This window comes from Nicotiana tabacum, chromosome 1 (genome assembly GCF_000715075.1).
Source record: "Nicotiana tabacum cultivar K326 chromosome 1, ASM71507v2, whole genome shotgun sequence".
Taxonomy (NCBI): Eukaryota; Viridiplantae; Streptophyta; class Magnoliopsida; order Solanales; family Solanaceae; genus Nicotiana; species Nicotiana tabacum.
Genome location: NC_134080.1, coordinates 15,859,244 through 15,881,521, shown reverse-complemented (window position 1 = coordinate 15,881,521; position 22,278 = coordinate 15,859,244). Strand labels below are relative to the sequence as shown.

The 22,278-nt window shown below is 39.4% G+C and overlaps 2 protein-coding genes and 1 pseudogene across 4 annotated transcripts in view; all 3 read left to right on the top strand.

Moving 5' to 3' along the window:
* Positions 1-9,304, top strand: part of LOC107762325 (uncharacterized) — a 36,201-nt gene extending 26,897 nt beyond the window's left edge. Inside the window, exons 17-19 of one of the 3 annotated variants that reach the window (XM_075241207.1) lie at positions 472-519; positions 8,391-8,461; positions 8,554-9,304. In XM_075241207.1, the coding sequence (XP_075097308.1) occupies positions 472-519; positions 8,391-8,461; positions 8,554-8,932 (498 nt within the window). In that variant the 3' untranslated portion in view covers positions 8,933-9,304. Of the gene's footprint in view, positions 1-468; positions 520-8,390; positions 8,462-8,553 lie in introns of all 3 variants that reach the window. The other 2 variants (XM_075241186.1, XM_075241241.1) reach the window with 2 other exon arrangements.
* An 831-nt stretch (positions 9,305-10,135) lies between these two features.
* On the top strand, positions 10,136-12,479 carry LOC107762329 (subtilisin-like protease; annotated as a pseudogene).
* A 1,208-nt stretch (positions 12,480-13,687) lies between these two features.
* Positions 13,688-16,129, top strand: LOC107762328 (subtilisin-like protease). Its single transcript, XM_016580673.2, has one exon. The coding sequence runs from the start codon at positions 13,722-13,724 to the stop codon at positions 15,951-15,953; it is 2,232 nt and encodes a 743-aa protein (XP_016436159.2). The 5' UTR covers positions 13,688-13,721; the 3' UTR covers positions 15,954-16,129.
* Positions 16,130-22,278: the final 6,149 nt, after the last annotated feature.

Below are 22,278 nucleotides of genomic sequence, written 5' to 3'. Positions count from 1 at the left end.
TTGAAAATGTTGGTTTATGTTTAGTTAACAATGACATGCTGAAAATGTTGGTTTATGTTTAGTCAACAATGGCATGCCAATTGGAAGAGTTGGTGGAAAGAGTTGGTGTGGATGCTAGGAGGAAGCTTCCTCCTTTGATGTCACCATGACATCAAAGGAGGAGGTAGTTTGATGTCACCAATGACATCAAGAGGAGGTCTTTACCTCTATAAATAGATGCACTCCTTCACTTGTAGAAATCATCCCAAAATAATACAATACAATACATTGTAGTGAGTAGAGAGTTAAGAGAGAAATTCTCTTAAGTGTAATTGGGAAATCTCCCCTTCCTTTGTTAATATTAAAAAGGGCAATTGTTCTCTGGTGGACGTAGGATTATTTTGATCCGAACCACGTTAAATCTTGTGTTTTTTCTTTTACGTTTCCGCTAACATCCTACTTATATGATGTCTTTGTTCCCAATTCCAGCAGGCATTTTACAGAGATTGGACAAACTCCGAAGATCATTCCTTTGGCAAGGTAATAAGGAGAAAAAGGTCTTTCATTTAGTTAAATGGAAGACACTCACAATGGATAAAAAACAAGGTGGTTTAGGAATAAGGAATTTGAAGAATCATAGCAAGACTCTTAGAATGAAATGGTTATGGAAGTACTCTCAAGAACCCCAATCTTTATGGGGCAAAGTGATCAAAGCAAAGTATAGTGAGGAAAATAACTGGGTGTCAAAAAAAGTCAGAACATCATATGGAGTAAGTGTGTGGAAATCCATCAGAGAACTTTGGCCTATAATGAAGAATCACTCCTCTATAAGAGTGAACAACGGAAGGAACACATCATTCTGGAATGATAATTGGTTAGGAAACGAAAGCTTAAAGGAAAGATACCCCGACATGTTTGGTTTAGCACAAAACCAGCATAAGACAGTAGCTGATATGAGGAGTCATCAAGGATGAGAAATCGCTCTAAGAAGACAGTTGAATGACTGGGAGATAACAAGATTAGTTGACATTTACAAAGAGCTGGAAGCATTTAAAGGATTACAGGAAGGTTTTGATTCACTTTGGTGGAAGAGGCACAACAGAGGGGTATACCGGGTGAAGGATGCATATAAGATTTTGAATCATAATAATCAACAGGTGGACCCATGGCCTTGGAAACATATATGGAAAACAAAGATTCCATACAAGGTAGCTTGCTTCACTTGGCTACTAGCAAAGGAGACGGTATTAACCCAGGATAATCTCATATAAAGGAGAATTTCTCTGTGCTCAAGATGTTTTCTGTGCGGGGAAAATGCTGAAACTGTCACACATTTGTTTCTACATTGCAAGATTACGGACCAGCTATGGAAAATCTTTATTAGTCTTAGGGGTATTTCATGGTCAATGCCATACAGGCTTAAAGATGTCCTTTATAGCTGGGAAGAAGCTGGAGCTGAAGCAACTAGTAGAGATAGATGGAGGACTGTCCCGGCTTGTATCTGGTGGACAGTTTGGAGGGAAAGGAACGCTAGATGTTTTGAAGATAGAAGCAATCCAGTGCAGAAGATCAAACTCGATTGTATTCTTCTTTTTTGTTTTTGGTGCAAACAGATTTACATAGAAGATACATTGACAATCATAGACATACTAGGATCTTGCTAGGTCTTGAATTAGAACATCTACTAATCCTCTCCATGTAAATTTGGTTTTCAGTGCAAGCTATGTACTGATGTTTTTAATATATACAATAGTTACCAATTCGAAAAAAAGAATAACCAATATTGGACCAATTATCATTCCAAGATACCATGTCAACAAAGATAGTAAATATTAACCTAAGATAAAAATTTAAAAAAACTTGAATAGACAAAGAGTAAAATCTAATCTAGACCAAAAAAAAACTAGCAAGGAAGAAGGGTGAATAGTAAATCCGTTACTATTCATCGGCCATAACTTCGGAATCTAGCAGTGGATTTTCGCAAACTTGGTATCAAAAGATTCATTTTCTCTTTGCGCACAATCCCCAATTGGTTTCACCCTCAAATCCATAGCCAATTGTTACAGATCTACAAATTGGTTCGTCCATTACTGTAGCAAAACAGTGTATCTGGGCAACTTCTTCTTTTCTGTGCGATGTAGTGTTGAAACTTTTGCGTAATAAAGCCTTTCCATGGCAGCCAACGTCTCTCCCCAGCCTTTGGCTGTGGGAGAGCAGAATCCAAACTCAAATGAAGTTACTCCAAACATCAACAACTTTGTTACATATGCAGCAAGTTTGAATCAAAAGCAATCTGCCACATCTCTCACAAAAACGAGTTTGAAACCTTTTGAAATTGTTCATGGAGTTCCTACGATTCAATTTTCCATGGATGAACGTGAAGAATTTGCAAAGGAGGAAGGATTACATCAAGCAGTGATGATAAAACTGTCCAGCGACGCACCAAATTTACAGATTTTAAGGAGTATTCTGCCGAAAATCTTTGGTATCAAAGGTAATTGCTTGTTCGGTTCTTTGGCTCCACGACAAATTTTAATTCGTTGTGATCAACATGAAGATTATGTTGCTTGTTTGGCAAGAGCTGTAAACTATTTTCAACATAATGGAAGGGAGCATCAATATAGAGTTTTCCCATGGAGTGTTGGATATAATCCAAACCAGGAAACTTCGAAGGTGGCTATTTGGATTTCTTTGCCGAATTTGTCGCCTGAACTGTTTGCTCGTAAGCCTTTATTGTCCATTGCGGCTGCTATTGGAAAACCAATCGCAATTGATAAGGCAACACAAGTTAGATCTCGTCCTAGCACGGCAAGAGTCAAGGTTATCATTGATTTACTTGACAAACTTCCTGAAAAGATTAGGCTTCAATATCTTGATGTTAAAACTGGTAAGATTGTTGAGGAGTACCAGGAAATTATCTATGATAATTTGCCTTCGTATTGTGGCCATTGTAAGCATCAAGGACACGAAGAAAATCAATGTCGGCGCTTAAAAGGAAAGGCAGTTCAAGCAACTCGTGTTTGTGATGAGAATGAGCATCAAATAGTTGAAAAATTGCAGGGTGATGCAAGAGATTTTTTGAATGCTTAGAGAGCTGGGCAACAACTTACAGAAGGATCAGAAAATGATAAGAATGCTAGGCAGCAGGTGTGTGATGATTTGAGTAAAAAGGCAGATGCAACAGGTGTTAAAGGTGCTGTGCAAGTAGAAAAACTGATGTTAATATCCCTGATGGTGCACAGATTCTCAGCAATTCTGGGATCTCAAAGAGTGTCGCTATTGTTCCTGTCGATCGTGCCTTAGCTAGGAATCGAGGGAATGGCAGTAGTATAGGGACAATAACGGGAGGTGATCGACCTATTAATGGTACAGGTGAACAAGCTGATAATGCAGCAGGATACAAAGTGAGGAGGGGCAGGAACATGTAAGTACTGAGGCCTTGGAGTGTGCTGATGCTACAGCCTGTAAGGCTGTGAATATGGAAAATTCAGCTGCAGGTGTACAGGCTAATATTGGAGCTTTGAAACCTACAGCTCCTTTGAAACATACTGCTGGGACTCTGGAAAATAGTAATGATCGAGCTGTTACTTCAAAAAAAACTGGTGTGGAAACTACTGTTGAGGTAAACCATGTAGATGTTATGGAGTTGGAATATGCACAGCTTCAACAGGTTATAAAGTGGTGAATGTACAAACTAAACAACTTCAAGTCTCAGCTGCGGGGATGACTAATACTACTGTTGATCGAGAAACCAAGGCCACAAATAATGCAACAGATGTAGTAGTAGGACATGTTGTACAATCTGGAATTGAAGCAGTTGCTATATGTTCAACGTTGGAGTCTACTGTTGTATTGACTGCATCGGGGGAGCGACATTTGGTTGGGGCTCCTAAAACTACAGCTGCATTTGTTAATTTGGTTGAAAAACCAATAGGTAACGTGCAGAAAGAAAGGTATATGGCTGGGCAACAGGAAAACCAAGGAACTTCTACACAAAATAATATGCAACAGGAGTTTTTGAATCAAGCAAACATTGCTAATAACCAACTAAAGGTAGCAGGGGCAGGACATAGTGGTGTAGGTGCACATTCGAAGTCTACTACTGCATTGAAAACAACTGTTGATCATGTTGTTGCACTGGTTGAACCAGTTGAGAAATCAGCAGCAACAGGTACAACTCCTGTAGATGTATCTACTGCTGTTTTAGTTCCAGCTGAAATTGTTTCAACACCTACTGATGCTGGACAAGATACAAAGGAAGCTGGGCAGCAAATTAGTAAGAATAACTGGACAACGGTTTCCAGCAAAAAAGGCACTCCAAATAGAAAAAAAATGATGCAGGTTGAGCAGATTTCGAGAAATTGTGCGAATCCTTTCAATGCACTAGCCAACGTGAATGACTACCATGAGAAGATTGGGAACACAATATCCTTAAATGATGGTCCTTTTAACCAACAAATAGTCCCAATTTCAAGCATTAACAAGGGAGGCAGAACCAGCAACCAGTTGGCTAAGGTTTCCGGAGAGCGACAAAATGCTATAAATAGCAGTGTAGCAGAAGTGTCAAAGGGCGAGCTTGTACCAAGGTCTAGCACTCCTACGATTCTTTTTTCCAGTTCACAAGTGGAAAACATTATCAAACAGGCCCAAGCAGAAATGGTAATGAACACCACCTTGGTTAAACAACCAATGGTGACTTTGAACACATCCGTGTTTGATGTCCCTTCTCAGTCAGTAGAGTCTTTTGGGGAGTTCAAAGGTGAATCTGGGCAGCTTGTCATGTCAACTGGGAACAACAATGAGGTTATCCAACAAAAGGTAAAGGAAATGGCTATCAATTCTAAGCTGTGGTGTGAACAACGAGAGGAGGATGATGAAGAGGATTGGGGTGATGGGTTTGCTGGCTATTCATCTGAAGAAGGTGAGCAGGAGGTTGATCAGGAGAGTGCAGGTGAGGAGATCGATCCTCCAGTAAAGCCAAAGCCTCATGAGGCAACAACATCAAGTCCCACGACCAAATTGAACATTCATGCTCCTATTTTCATCCCCAGAAACTCTCCTACTGCTGCTATGCCAGATGCAGCAGCTGGAAGGTTGGTTAGCGCAGCGGAAACATGTGCCAAACAGGCCACTCCAGGTGTTAATACAAGTCAAATTGTGATTACACCAACACTTAAAATGCAGCAGCAACAAAATGATCTGCACACCTCAACTAGTATGCATACTGGTGATCGCACAGCAGCAACAAAACCAAATTCTGGGCAGCAGCAACTCACAACAACTACTCCAATTATTTCGGTTGAGGAGAGACAACTACTGGATGCAATTGTAAGTACTGCTCCTCTACTTTCTTTAAGTCATACAGTCTCTTGCACTGGTCGTGGGAATGTGAGCAGGAACAAATCACAAAAACAACAACAAAGTACGGCAAATATGGTTCCTGCACAAGCTGGAAATACATTGATGACTCAAGGTGTTTCTCAACAAATGCCAAATCCAATTTTGGTAGATGCCGGGCAGAGGCATCAAGAAAAGGTGACCTATCACCTATGCATAGTGGAAAAATAAAAAAGGCACATACAAGGAAAAATAGTTGGGACGACAAGGTCAGTGATTTTTTAAATGTTAGGCGACCTCCAATGAGAGTTGCCAAACAAAAGAAGGCTGCCCCAACTACCTCAACGAGGTCCAACCGTTCAAAAAAGAAATGATGATTTTTGAATACTTTTTGAACACGGTTGAGGAAAACAACAAAGAACTGCAAATTGAAGATTTTACATGTTTGGAAAAGAAGGGACATGAACCAAATTGGTACTTCATTCTATTATACCACTTTATTAGTATTCTCATTTGTAATATCATCACAGAGTATGTTATAAATTCTGTGATGATCATTGAATATTTGGTACTCTCCAGTTCTTATTTTTTACATGCGTGCTAGTAGGTGAGGCCTTTTCATTGCCTCAATAGGATTAGTAAGGTAAGTTTTAGCCCGGTTTGAGTTGCCTTGGTCCTATGCCTTTGGAAAAATATCCACACGGCTATGAGATTATATGCCCTCACGAGACATTGCCGGCAGCTACACCATGAATCCTCTACATGAGGCTGCCATCATAACGCAATGTGAGGCGCAGAGGGGTGATTATATAGCCAAGGCATATAGGTAACAATACCGGTGCTATTGTCCCCCTTATTTGTACTGTTCCTAATTGTTGTATTTTCTGTTCTTTTTTTTTTTAATTAATAAAAAAAAAATAGCCCTAGGCGATTGCCTAGCGGATTGCTGAAAAAAAAAATCTAATCTAGCAGTCTAGTTAATTTCTAAGTCCCCGGCAACAATGCCAAAAACTTGTTGCTCCCAAACGCACACGCAAATATACGTGGTCGACAAGTAATATAGGATTGTAAGTTCAGATATCGTACCCACGAGGACTTGTGATTAACTATCAACTAAATTAAACCAAACAATTATTCTATTCAAGCGATCCTAAAGTATGAATATTTTACTAAAATTTAATCTAGAATAACAAACAAGGAGAACAAAGAAAAGAACGACAAGCTTAACGACGAATTCAATATGGGTGAATATTCTAGAGAATCCCGTTGAATTTTTCACTTAAATCGTCTAATTAATTTATCTGGTTTATTGGTTGACAGAGTTAGTATTGCTCGTAGGCTTCTCCCGAAGTACAACTCGCCTATTCAAGCTAACCTAATGCCTATATTCCTATGGAATTAGAATTAACAAGAACGCATTAATAATTCCCGTATGGTAACCAAGCAAGGTGATTAGGTATATTCCTATCCTAACCACAAATCCGCCCCCCCTCCTCCTCAGAGTTAATCTTGCTCTACTCAATCTTATATGCAATCTAGAATTCCCTCTCCCAAGTTCAATCCTAGATTCGTAGATAGTATTCAATTGGTGATCAAGCATATGATAAAATAATAAGAACAATTCAAGCTTCAAACTACAACGTTCATGTAGCACCCAAAACTCTAGCACAAATAAACTATGAAACTAAAAGAAGAAAAGAGAAGAAAAACTAGTTAGAAGCCTCCTCCAAGCGTGGTGTGTGTTTCTCCACGTCAATTCTCTCCAAAATAGTCTCCCTTGGTCTCAGGTCTGTCCAAAGTCGTCAAAATAGCGTTTTTATATGTATTTATACCAAGTAGGGTTGGACCCAGACGAAAACACCTTCTCCCGTGCGAAATAGGACTCTGGCTCTATAAATTTTGTACAGCCGCGCCGCACCCTGCGCCGCGCCATGCGGCGCGCTAATGGAGTTTATCAGCAGCCTCAACCTTTCGCATCAGGCATCATTTTACACTGCTACGCCGCGCCTTGCGGCGTCCCATGCGGCGCGGCAGTGTAATTTTCTCATAGTGAACTTATTTCGTCCTCTTTTAACATCCGGACTTGGTACACGACCTCCGAACACGGTCCCGGCTTAATGTCTTGGGCTTTTACTCAGACTTCAAAGCTCCAAATCACTTGAATTCATTCCATAACGCCTACATAGATCGGAATCACTCCTACAAGGCATAAAACACATATTTAGTGCAAAACACTAGCGATTAAAGCTCAAACTCAATTAAAGTACAGTAACTTAGAGTGTAATAAGCGACTAAAATACACAATTATAGTCTATCATCAACGAGAATCTTTTTAACGAGGTGGCGAATAGAGTTAATTAATATGGATAAGATCCATCACGCCTTTAATTATATTCAATACTTCTTTTCTTGATCTATCTAATTTTAGTTTTTATTTATTTAACAGTTTGTATTTTGTTACAACAATCTAATATATAGACTATAATAGAACAATATTGAATGGTGTATCTAATGATCACACAACAAAGTATATCACACTTTTGAGAAAATCAAAAAATGCTTCAAAAGCTAGTGTTTCTCATTTGATCCACTAGTTTTAACGTATTTTCGTACTAATTTCATATTTTTATAGGGGACATTTATAAGTTTTATTATTTTGATAAAAAATTTCATTGTTTCATATAAAATGTAGTATCATTGACATTCGTATTTATCTTTTTAAATATATTGTACCGTAATTAGCCGAGATGAAAATAATCTGAAGAAAAAACTGATACATTCAGATGGTTTGGGAAATTTACTTGTGGTGGTTATGTACAATATATTAAGTGAAAATAGGTATAATAAAATTTTTCTGATTCAAACCGTATCATTGAACCTCTAACCTACCCTACATTTGTTTATTCATGCTTCTCATTTTTCCTCTTCCATCTAGGAGTAATAAGTATACCTTCTAAAGATAAGTTCAAAAGCATCTTCGAGTGAATTGGTCTTGCGGTCTTGCCTTTACTTTGTTCCATATGCCTTGTAAAATCACTCAAGATTTCTCAAAGGTATATGTCTTCTAAGTGCAGATTATAACCACATTTAGTGTAGTCGACAACATGAGGGAGCAGTTCTACTCTCAACAAGAGAAAATCTCCAGGTTTGGTTGTGCATTATAGTGTTTTCTTTGTTATTATATCCTTTTTTAGGTGTGATGGTTCATAAAGTAAATTACTTGTCCCGTTTCTTTAGGAAAGATGATCCAGATATGAAAAAGCTGTTTGAAAACATTGAGAAGCTAAGACAGGAATTTGAATCTATTGAACGACCAAATTTAGAAATGGAAATCCCTGTCCAAGAGGGAGACGATTCTTCCGATGAAATGGTAGATGATAATATTTCACATCCTACAAAGCAGGCCATAGAAATTGCCGTAGCTGGGGAAAGCAAGAAAAATGAACCACCATCTGCCAAAACGGAGCAGGCCTTGGACCCTGAAGCAGAGTTGGCAAAGTTAGAATCTGAATTTGGTAAGATTACTCGTGATTACTCTGCAGAAGAGATAGGTGATTGGGAATTTGATGAGCTGGAGAAAGAGTTGAAATCTGGGGACTCAGCGACTAGTAAATAGATACAAACACCTGTTCAAACATATTTGGTCCATTTCTAATAATGTATAAGTAGTCATGTAGGTACGCAGGTTAAGCAACTCTGAAATTTAAGCTCCTAAATACTCTGAATGTTCTTTGTAAGTTGTATCACTATATGCTGTTCCATGCATTAATTCATTCTGTAAATTGTCAAAGTTGTGGATGTACAACTGCAGTTCACTGAACAAACCTGTAGGAAATTAGTTTAGCTACAGATTGTAAACATGCAAATGCATATCCAAGATACATTTGCAGATGTGAAAATGACTTTCTTTGTGGGCAATGTGATCGTGGTTTGCAATGAATGATGAGTTATTTGGATCTTCAGTGGTGTTAAGCTTATATTTTTGGACTTTGTTCCTTGGATTTTGGTTACGCTTCTTCTAATATGTACAAAATTTCTACGTTATTATTGTTTTTATCCTTTTGGCATAATTAGTAGTCAGATATATCTGATTTATTTGAGAATGTGGATGAAACTGTATAATGATTGACGATCTACTAAAATATGCCATTCCCCTCATAGATTTTGTTGCATTTCAAGTTTGTGAATGAAAAAAAACAAAAGAAATTTAAAGGATTGTATTTCGTCAAATGGGATTGTATATAAGAATACCAGTAGTCTAGTACTATCAAACAGCATCAGATTTTACTAAAATTCTGTTAAAAGTTCAAGGATTTTCAATTTAGAAAGTAGTGGGAGAGTGATAATATATTTTGCCAAGAATCATCTCCTATACCACAATAACAAAGCTGTTATCAAAACAGGATCCCCGTATAAGTGTACTCATAATTTTTTAACGTCGTATTTTTAAATTTAACATAAAATACCAGCAGCTATCAGATAGTGACAAACCCATATTTTATCTTAGTTACTGCTTTTAGATGATTAGGATTGAGCTAATAATGAATCAACCGTTGAAACAAATAATTATATTTTCGTCTCCTAAAAAATACTACATTCTGGTTTAATTTACTTCCTATCTTGTTATGATGATTTTTCCTTTATCCTAAAGTATAACAACTTATGTTAGTAGGCCGGCTGTTACAGAAATCTGTGTGTTTGTTTTCCTACGTTTGTTTATCATATCCTTCTTCCCTCAACTCATACTATAAATGTCCTGTTCCTTATTTTCAGTCATCATCCATAATTAAACTTTTGAATAATGTTAGAAAAAATAACTATGACTTGCATTTTTATCTTGTCTATTGCTTTCTTATTGAGTTTCAGTTTGACTATTGCTCAACGTGAAAACGGTTTACAAACTTACCTTGTCCATGTAAATAAGCCTGATGACCAAGTTGTGTCTAATTCAGATGATCTAGAAAGCTACTATAACTCCTTTTTACCAGTAGCGATTGCTGGTTCAGAGGAGCCATCGCGCATTATTCACTCATATCACCATGTGGCTACTGGCTTTGCAGCTAGATTGTCAGCTGGGGAGGTAAAAGAAATGGAAAAGAAAGATGGCTTTGTGTCGGCGAGGGTTGAGAAGATTTTGGCTTTGCATACAACACATACTCCAAACTTCTTGGGTTTGTACCAAAATATGGGATTTTGGCAAGAGTCAAATTATGGTAAGGGTGTGATCATTGGGCTTCTGGACACTGGGATTAATCCAGGACATCCATCTTTTAGTGATGATAACATGTCACCTCCACCAAAAAAGTGGAAAGGGAAATGTGAATTTACAGGAAACATGACGTGTAACAAGAAGCTCATTGGTGCGAGGAATTTTGTGAGCAGTTCAATTGATCCACCATATGAAGAAGGAGGCCATGGAACACTTACTTCAAGTGTAGCTGCTGGAAAATTTGTTGATGATGCAAATGTGTTTGGCAATGCCAATGGCACAGCAGCTGGCATTGCCCCTCTTGCCCACATTGCCATGTGCAAGGTGTGTTCAAACAATGGTTGTTCAGATGTTGACACATTGGCTGCAATGGATGCTGCAATAGACGGTGTTGATGTGCTTTCTCTCTCAATTGGTGGATACAATGCTCCTTTTAATGATGATGGTATGGCCATAGGCGCTTTTGCTGCAATCCAAAAGGGTATCTTCATGAGCGCTTCAGCCGGTAACGATGGTCCACTCAGTGCTACATTATCGAATGAGGCCCCTTGGATTCTCACAGTTGGCGCTAGCTCCCATGATAGAAAGATAGTGTCAACAGCTGTGCTAGGGAATGGATAAGAATATGACGGTGAATCAGTTTTGCAGCCCATAGACTTTCCTCATGATATCCTATTTCCCTTGGTATACCCTGGCTTGTTAGATCAAGAGGCTGCATTATGTTTATCAGGATCATTGAATAATACTGTTGTCAAAGGCAAGGTTGTGGTGTGTGACAAAAGTGGAGGTAGTGCAGCAAGACTTGAGAAAGGGCAAACAGTAAAGGATGCAGGTGGTGTTGCCATGATTCTTGTCAATCGAGAGATTGATGGAGATGGCACGTTAGCTTATGGTGATGTCCTTCCTACAACAAATGTGGGTTATAATGCAGGGGAAATGATCAACGCCTACATAAACTCAACCTCAACACCTTCGGCAAGAATCCATTTCAAAGGCACAAAGATAGGCTTCAAGATTGCACCATCTGTAATATCTTTTTCCTCAAGGGGACCGAGCTTGGCAAGTCCAGGCATAGTAAAACCAGACATTATCGGTCCTGGAGTGAACGTCCTTGCAGCAATGCACGTGTCAGTAGAGAACAAAACTGGCAATGTTTTGACATTTAACATCGTCTCAGGTACCTCAATCTCCTGTCCTCACCTTAGTGGCATCGCGGCTTTGCTTAAAAGTGCACATCCTGATTGGTCCCCCGCTGCTATTAAATCTGCAATAATGACTACAGCCGATCAATCCAATCTTGAAGGTCAGCCCATCCTTGATCAGAGGGATTTACCTGCTGATATTTTTGCCACTGGTGCCAGCCATGTAAACCCATCAAAATCGAGTAATCCAGGACTTCTTTATGACATCCAACCGCATAACTACATCCAGTATCTATGCGGTCTTGGCTACACAGATAAAGAGATTGGGCTCATTGTTCAACAAACTGTGAACTGCTCGCTACAATCAAGCATACCTGAGGCAGAACTGAACTATCCTTCTTTCTCTATTATACTTGGACCACAGACACAAAACTATACACGAACAGTTACAAATGTTGGTTATGCAAGCTCAACTTACGTTGTTAACATCACTCGAATTCAAGGAGTCTATATAGTTGTCGAGCCTAACACTCTTGTCTTCACCAAGGTGAACCAACAGGCAAGTTATTCAGTTTCCTTTTCCCAAACAGGTGGCATCACCGGCCGTTCTGTTCAAGGAGCTATATCATGGATCTCTAACAAACATGTTGTTAGAAGCCCAATCTCTGTTAAATTGGAATAAGGAGCTACCGGAAGATACTTTCATAAGCCTAATTAGAATTAGCTCGACTATGTCATCAAAATTGCTTTTGCCTTTTTGATTGAATTTTCTTCTTCTTCTTTCAAACAACTAAATATCAGAAAATACCTTACTTTACGAAAATCATTTCTCAGGAAAGTATTTCCGTCATAGTAAACACACATGTTTTCCATAGCCGCAGGGGCGGATTTAGCCTTTAGGCTATGGTTTCAACTGAACCCGTAACTTTCGACACGGAGTATGAATTTATATGTAAAAACTTACTTAAATTTTAACAAGTACTAGATTTGAACCTATAATTTTATTAGTACAATGAGTTGAATGCTAAAAATCTTAAAAACTGAACCAATTAAATTTAGATTTGAATCCACCTATAGTGGCAGGTCATGTCAACCCGTCAAAAGCAATTGACCTCGGACTTATCTATGACCTTGGTCCAATTACTGATTATTGGCGTTATCTGTCCGGTTCAAATTATAGGTAAATTAGGAAGATTATGCAAACTAGAGTTAACTGTTAAGAGGAATAAAAGTATCCACGAAGCAAAACTTAGATAGCCCCGTCCCCCTTAATTAATTTGTTTAATAGAGTAATAAAGATCTTAGTATTACTTTAGTATACTTATGTTTGAGTACAGTACTGTAAAGCAGTAGAGAGAGACTTAAAGAGTTCTTTGCAAATATCAAAACAGAACTGCAGTTGAGTTACTGCTTTCAGATGATTACAATTGAGTTAATAATTTAATCAACCTAAAAGACAGCCCGGTGCACTAAGCTCCCGCTATGCGTGGGGTCCAGGGAAGGGCCGGACCACAAGGGTCTATTGTACGCAGCCTTACCCTATATTTCTACAAGAGGCTGTTTACACGGCTCGAACCCGTGACCTCCTGGTCACACCGCAACAACTTTACCACGCCATTCATAGGTTGATTAATAATTTAATCAACCTATGAAATAAATAATCCATAATCTATGCATAACAAACCATGAATACAGCAATTAGAAAATAATACGGCTGGAGTTTATTGGAGTTGAGAAATATGCGATATTCTTTTTACAATAATGTATATCTTCCAAAAACACCAGAATTATCGCCTTCAGCAACAATATCAATTTTTGTTTCCTAGAAATCCAGCATTCTTGTTTACTTCCTATCTTCTTATGATGTTTCTCCCTTAATTATTACTTATTAAATACAAGAATATTATTTGTAAGCCGGCTCTCTTGGAAATTACCTATGTTTTTGTTTTCCTACATTAGTTTATCACATTCTTCTTTCCTCAGCTCATAGTACATATAGCCTGTTCCTTAACTAAGGTCAGATCATCAATAACTGAACCTCCTCTAGGTGTTGTATGATGATACAAATTAGACCAGCCATGACTTGCATTTTTATCTTCTCTGTTGCTTTCTTGTTGAGTTTCCAATTGACTATTGCTCAACGTTCGACTGGTTTGCATACTTACCTTGTCCGTGTAAATAAGCCAACTGCAAAAGTTCTTGCTAATTCAGCTGATCTACAAAGCTACTATAACTCCTTTTTACCGGAAGAGTTTGAAGCTTTGGAGGTGCCATCGCGCATTATTCACTCCTATCACCATGTGGCGATTGGCTTTGCAGCTAGATTGTCAGCTCAGGAGGTAAAAGAAATGGAAAAGAAAGATGGTTTTGTGTCGGCGAGGGTTGAGAAGATTTTGGCTTTGCATACAACACATACTCCAAATTTCTTGGGGTTGTACCAGAATATGGGGTTTTGGCAAGAATCAAATTATGGTAAGGGTGTGATCATTGGGGTTCTGGACACTGGAATTACTCCAGGACATCCATCTTTTTGTGATCATAACATGCCACCTCCACCGGCAAAATGGAAAGGGAAATGCGAGTTCACGGGAAATGTGACTTGTAACAAGAAGCTCATTGGTGCGAGGAATTTTGTGAGTGGTTCAAGTGATCCACCATTTGATGAGGAAGGCCATGGCACGCATACTTCAAGTACAGCAGCTGGTAACTTTGTTGATGATGCAAATGTGTTTGGTAATGCCAATGGTACAGCAGCCGGTATGGCGCCTCTTGCCCACATTGCCATGTACAAGGTGTGTACAGATGGTTGTTCAGATGTTGATATACTGGCTGCATTGGATGCTGCAATAGACGATGGCGTTGACGTGCTCTCTCTTTCCATTGGCGGATTTTCTGCTCCTTTTTATGATGATAATATTGCCACTGGTGCTTTTGCAGCAATCCAGAAGGGTATCTTTGTGAGCGCTTCTGCTGGTAACGATGGTCCATTAAATTCTACATTATCAAATGAGGCCCCTTGGATTCTCACAGTTGGCGCTAGCACTCATGATAGGAAGATAGTGGCAACAGCTGTGCTAGGGAATGGAAATGAATATGACGGTGAATCGGCTTTTCAGCCCACAGATTTTCCTCATACTTTATTGCCCTTGGTATACCCTGGCCTGTCCGATCAAGAGGCTGCATTTTGTTCATCAGGATCACTGAATAACACTGATGTCAAAGGGAAAGTTGTCTTGTGTGACAGAGGTGGCGATGTTCCAAGACTTGAAAAAAGTCAAACAGTAAAGGATGCAGGTGGTGCTGCCATGATTCTTGTCAATCTAGAGATTGACGGAGATGGCACTTTTGCTGATGCTCATGTCCTTCCCGCGACACATGTGAATTATAATGCTGGAGAAAAGATTAAAGTGTACATTAACTCAACCTCCACACCTTCGGCCGGAATCCTTTTCAAAGGCACAAGCATAGGCTTTAAGAGTGCACCTTCTGTATCATCTTTTTCCTCTAGGGGTCCTAACCTGGCAAGTCCAGGCATTGTCAAACCCGACATTATTGGTCCTGGAGTGAACATCCTTGCTGCATGGCCCGTCTCAGTGGAGAACAGAACTGGCACTGATTTGACATTTAACATCATCTCCGGAACCTCTATGTCCTGTCCTCACCTTAGTGGCATTGCGGCTTTGCTTAAAAGTGCACACCCTGATTGGTCGCCAGCTGCAATTAAATCTGCAATAATGACCACAGCTGATCAATCCAATCTTGAAGGTCAACCCATCCTTGATCAGAGGGATTTACCTGCTGATATTTTTGCCATTGGCGCCGGCCATGTAAATCCATCAAAAGCGAGTAATCCAGGACTTGTTTATGATATCCAAGTGGAGAACTACATCCAGTATCTATGTGGTCTTGGCTACAAAGAAAATGATATCGGGCTTATTGTGCAACAAAGTGTCAAGTGCTCGCTACAATCAAGCATATCTGAGGCTGAACTGAACTATCCTTCTTTCTCCATTATACTTGGACCTGAGACTCAGAATTATACAAGAACAATTACAAATGTTGGCGATGCAAGATCAACTTACGTCGTTAACATCACTCAAATTCAAGGACTCGATATAGTTGTCGAGCCTGCTACGCTTGTCTTCACACAGGTGAACCAAAAGGCAACATATTCAATATCCTTTGCACAAACAGGTGGAATTAGCGACCGCTTTGTTCAAGGAGCTATATCATGGATCTCTAACAAATATGCTGTTAGAAGCCCAATATCTGTTAAATTGGAATAAAGGGGCTACAAGGAGATGCGCTGGAAGCGTACTTGTGATTTCCATTTCCCACATTAGAAATCTTTATGTTTATTTCTGTAATAATAGTAGGTTGCAGCTTTTCTGAATAGCTGAAAACTACAAAAATGATGTTTTTAGTGAGACTTTACTGTATTTAATATGATATCCTTTGCATTTTTCCATAGAATGGTTGAGGAGATTCCAATAATTCTGTGTGCCAAAGCAGGAAAATAGTCTTCAATTGAGGGGAAAAACCTATGTTACTCTTCCCTAATCATGATCAGGCTATTGCTTCTGCTCAATGCTCACACAAGTTATATTTTGTAGTCCATGTCAAGATTTTAGCAGAAAAAAAGAAAAAAAACAGGTAAGTTGTAATACCCCAGACTTGAGACAGAGTCCCACATCGGCAAAAAATAAGAGGGATGCTAGTTACATAAGTTAACAAGCTGTAACGACCCAACTGGTCATTTTAATTTTTAGAATCTCGTTCCCCTAAATAAGACTTCCCGTACTTGCTTTAACTGGTTTATGACTTGCGGGGATGGTTGGTTCGGGACTTGAAAGAGTTTGGGTTAAAATTGGAACACTTGGTTCCTTAAGGTTGGCTTAAAAGACCAAGTTTGACTTCGGTCGACATTTTTAGTGAACGGATTCGAACTCGTGTTTTGACGATCCCGGAGAGTCCGTAGTAAAATATGGGATTGGGCGTATTCCCGGAATCGAATTCCGAGGTCCCTAGTCCGAGTAATGAATTTTTATTAAAAATTATTTAACTGAAAATCTAAGGATTTAAAGAAATTGAATAATGTTTGATCATGTTGGTATCGGGCCCGTATATTGGTTCCGGAGCCCATTACAGGTTCAATATAACATTTAAGTCATGCCTGTAAAATTTGGTGAGAAATGAGACTGATTTGACGTGATTCGGACGTCCGGTTGTAAAAATAGGAATTTCAGATGTTCTTAAGGATTTTATGCGTTTTGGTGTTAAATCCATAGTTTATATGTTACTTCGGCGATTTGATTGCACGAGCAAGTTTTTATGATGTTGTTAGACTTGTGTGAGTATTCGGTGTGGAGCCTCGAAGGCTCGGGTGAGTTTCGGACGTATGTTTGGAGTGAAAACACTCCAGTTTTTCTGGTGTTTCTGGGCAGTGTTGCAGGTCTCGCAAATGCGAGGAATTATCTGCATTTGCGATGACCGCATTTGCGAGGAAGGCTTCGCAATTGCGAAGGAGCCTGAGCTGGGTAGTCGTCGCATTTGCGACATTTTGTTTGCATTTGAAAACCCAGCAGGGTCCGCATTTGCGACCCTTTTGTCGCATTTGCAAACCCAGCAGGGTCCGCATTTGTGATCCTTTTTTCGCATTTGCGACCCTTGCAGAGGGATGCCCAGGTTCGTATTTTCGATGGTTTTGTCACAATTGCGACCTTCGTATTTGCGAACCTGATGTTGCAAATACGACATCAGAGACCTGGACACATCTTTAAAAACGGAACTTAGGCCATTTATTTCATTTCACTTCTACATTTGGGCGATCTGGGAGCTTCCAAAGAGGGGATTTCAACCTAACATTGTGAGGTAAGTTTTTCCATTTAATGTGAGTTTAATACTTGAGTTTTGGGTAGATTAACACATAAAAATTAGCGAAAAACATTGGATTAGAGTAAAACTTAGGGTTTTAATAAAAACAAGATCTAACCACGAAATTTATTATGGAATAGAGTAAAAATCATATATTCTTGATCCTTAGGTTATGAGAAACAACATTCTTCAAAAATTCCGGAATTAGGGCACGTGGGCCCTGGGATGAATTTTTGGAACTTTGTATTTAGGGTTGGAAAATTACTCTAATAGCTAGAATATGAATTTGTAAACCTATAATAATAGATTTTTACACTATTTGAATAGTTTCGGATTGTGCGGCTCCGGTTTGAGAGTTTGGACGCATTCTTGAGTTGGAAGTAGGCTCGAAACGAGGTAAGTCTCTTTTCTAACTTTGTAGGGGGAAATGTCCTCATAGGTGAACTAATCAATATATGATTAAATATGGGGGCTACGTACGCACGAAGTGACGAAAGTCCGTACGTAGCTACTATTCCTGTTATATCCGGGTAGTTCTAGGATCACATCATGCTTCGTGGTCTCTATTAATTGCTTATATATGCTAATGCTATGAAAGGAAGTGACTTGAAGGAAATCTAAAGAATTACGGCCTTCAAGTGAATTGTATTCATTTTCTTTTATAAAAAGAAAGTTAAAGAATTGTTGTGTTTAAATGATGAATATTATATTTACCGCGTCGCACGTATAATTCGCGAGCGAGATTATGCTTTTACCACGTCACATGTATGATTCGTGAGCAAGGTGAATAGATTCCTCTATGGTTCGTGCCGTTTTTCGACCCTTGGCAATGCACATTTTACTTTTATGTTAGATCGGGCCGATTGTCATCGATGATATTTCTGTGTGATAATAGAACTGTAACCCTTATAATTTGTATGGCTTATTGCTGGAAAGGTCACTAATTTAAATGAGAGGAAAATGCTTAGTTTTATTAATTGGATGAAAGGATTTTCAATAATTATTCTTTTTTGAGCTTGTTGTTATCTACATACACTGTGAATTAAAAATGTTGAACTTCATATTATTATATTTGCTGGCCTAGTAAGTGTCGAAGTCGACCCCTCGTCACTACTTCTGTGAGGTTAGGCGGGATACTTACTGGGTACATATTTTTATGTACTCATGCTACACTTCTGTACTTGATTGTACAGGCTTTCAGGCAGGTGCATCTGGCTATCAGTCCGACGCATAGGGTGGTCATCTCAGTCCGAGAATTTTCAGTGAGCTACCCTTCCCAGCCGATCTGCAGCAGCTGGAGTCTCTCTTTTGTCTTTATGTTCCTGTCTATTTCTTTTCCAGACAGTTGGATAATATAGTTTTGTATATTCTACTAGATTGCCCACACACTTGTGACACCAAGTCTTGGCACACATTAGTAGAATTCGATGTTTTGGCTTGTCTTCATGATTGAAATTCCCTTTTATTCCATTCACTTAAATATGCTTAAGCTTTTAATACCATAATCTTCTTAAATCTATAATGGGAGTTATCACGTACTAACTACATAAATGAGGATTTACTATATGATCAGTGTTGGTTTGCCTAACAATGGCGTTGGGCACCATCACGTCCTACTATGGAATTTGGGTCGTGAAAACCTGGTATCATAGCTCTAGGTTCACGTAGGTCTCACAAGTTATGGGCAAACTTGTTAGAGTCTTGTGGATCGGTACGAAGACGTCTGTACTTATCTTCGAGAGGCTATAGGGTGTTAGGAAACTACTCTTTATTCATCTCCTATCGCAGTTGATGATGTACTAAATTCCCTTATTCTATTCTCTCACAGATGGTGAGGACGCATATGGCAGACGTTCCAAGCCTGGGAGGAGATACTCCCCCTATTGCTAGAGGCCGAGGTAGAGGCTGGGGGAGGTCACCTGCCCGAGGTAGGGTACGAGGGCGTCCCAGAGCTGCCCTAGTTGCACCACCGGAAGACCCTGCGGGGGATCCCATTATCGAGGAGCAGGGCGAAGTGTAGTAGAGCCTGCCCCGGTAGATGTCATAACAACACTGGGCTTCCAGGAGGTCATGCGTTGTATGCTATGGTTCATGGATTCGATGACTCAGGCTGGTTTATTTCCAGCAGACCCGGTCATATCTCAGGCAGGAGGGGGAGCACAAACCCCTACTTCTCAGGCTCTTGGGCACACGACCGCCCTATATCAGACTCCAGGTACACTACCCACGGGCGGTGCTCAACCAGTTGCAGTAATGGCACCTGAGCTCAGACCAGCTGCGGACGGCGATTCGCAGAAGTAATTGGACAGATGGATCAGGCTACACCCTCCTATCTTTGGAGGTGAGCGTCATGAGGATGCCCAGGACTTTATTGATAGGTGCAGGGATAGATTGCACAACACAAGGATATTGAAGTCTCATGGAGTGGATTGCATCGTCTTCCAGTTAGAGGGCGGGGCCCGTAAATGGTGGCAGTCTTACCTTCTCTGCAGACCAGTAGGTTCTCCTACCATGACTTGGGACCAATTTACACGGCTTTATTGGACAGGTATATTCCACCCACCCAGAGGGAAGAGTTACGGTGTAAGTTGGAGCAGCTCGAGCAGGGGCAGATGTCTGTGTCATGACCCAAACCGAAGGGCCGCGACGGGCACCCAGTGCCTTACTCAACCGAGTACCAACATAACATATCTTTCTTATTATACTATCTTGAGTAAATGAGGCAGAAACCAGTCATAAGATAACAAGAATAAAACGTAAGGGAATACTCAACATATGACGACCCAACATGATATACAAACTTATACATGAGACATACGGGCCTATAAGGCCGACATGACTATTTGTAAACTCAACACATAGGCCAACAAGTCCATATAAGTATCCATAAACCTGACATCTGTCTACAAGCCTCTAAGAGTACATAAAATCATAAAGGTCGAGATAGGGCCCGCCATACCAATCAATACATATCCAAAGCATACTGATCAAATAGGCAACTCCGGAGCAAGCGGAGTGCACCAACACCTCTGCTGAGCTGATAGCCTACTAGGAAGACTGTCAACCTATCAATCGGGACCTGCGGGCATGAAACGCAACGTCCCTAGGAAAAAGGGACGTCAATACAAATAAAGTACCGAGTATGTAAGGCATGAGAGCATAAACAAGAACATTAATGTAAAGAGAGATAGAGGAGATACAACCTGTAACATCTGAGTGCCTCTAGGGGATACTGACATGAAATGCATAATACATATATATACATAAACTTTTAAAAACATACGCCTCTGTGGGCATCATCATCATCATCATATCGTACCCGGCCTCAAAGAGGACTCGGTAAAAACGTACACGGCTAGTATAAGGCTCGGTAGAATCGTACCCGGCCATATGGAGCTCGGTAAACCCAACTGATCAGTGGTTTCACAATAGGTGTAGTATCCGGCCTACTATAGCACAGCTTGGTAGAGTAAAATATATACTATATATAATGCATGCTAGACTCATGGATCACGTTCTAAACCTTTCGGAGTGACTTAAGGTCGTTGCACCTTCGATTAACATTATGAACATCCATACCCTCAATATGAACCTCAGTAGGATTCAAGGATCATACACACTTTCTTAGAATAACTTTATAAGGAAAGAACAACATGGACAACCTTAGTTCCTAGGAGTACATCCGTTATGAATTAGCGTAACGTTTATGTTCATGTCACGTTAGATCATGCCACAAAAAAGAAGCAAGTACCTTAACATATCTTAACCACGTTGAGTCCTTAATACCTCCCAAGCAACTCTTCAAACAACTCAATTCAATCTACCATTGCATAAGGAGATTCAAAATCAATATTGAATAAAGGCTAAGTCTGCAACATAAACTTGTAGCTCGTTTATATAAATTCGGGAAGCATATCCCCTGTAACAAGAGCCTACTCCAATACCATATACCAACAACAATTACCAGATAAATCCAGCAATACATAATTATCAATAACAAGACACCATAAAACAACAACAAGTCACAACTACTTTACGACGAGCGGCAAGCTCCAATTAGAATTCGTATATCCCATATCACTCCTTATAGACTTTTTACTTTAACTTAATAGTATCTTTAATATGATAATAAAGTCATTAATCAATAATTCAAGCCTCATACCATATATCCATAACAAAGAAGATGATCCACAACTCCAATTATTCTTAATTAGCAACTTTATTCACTAGTTCATATCTAGTTCATCCATTTAACTTAACCAATGCCAAGATTACCTTAAGAACCTGTATGAACACAATATAATTACCTCATACAGTAGATTCAAGTCTAAATCCATATTATATTTAGCTTACAACAGCCCAATACACCCCTATCAATTCATATCCAAAACGACGACTATAGTAGTGTCAAACATAATGACTAATCCATGATTTTGCCATTATGTGGTGTTTATCCACACAATTTATCCTCAAAAAACTCCATTTAGCAGCAACAAAATAGAAAGCCCAAAAGCTACACGAAACAGCCCAAAAACAGTCCATTACAAGTCAAATAACTCGAACTCACGGCTTCCGATCACCGTCCCATGAGTTCTAACTATTATGAAATCAATTAATCAACCTTCCTTGATATTTAATAGCTTAAAACCAGAAATTAGGAATTTTTATTAACTTCAAAATACCTTCTAAACTCAAACTATAAATAAAAAAAGTGATATAGCGATACTTACGTCGCAA

What these genes read in the sequence shown, in the direction of transcription:
- LOC107762328 (XM_016580673.2), top strand. Translation starts at nt 13,722, where the DNA reads ATGATGATACAAATTAGACCAGCCATGACTTGCATTTTTATCTTCTCT.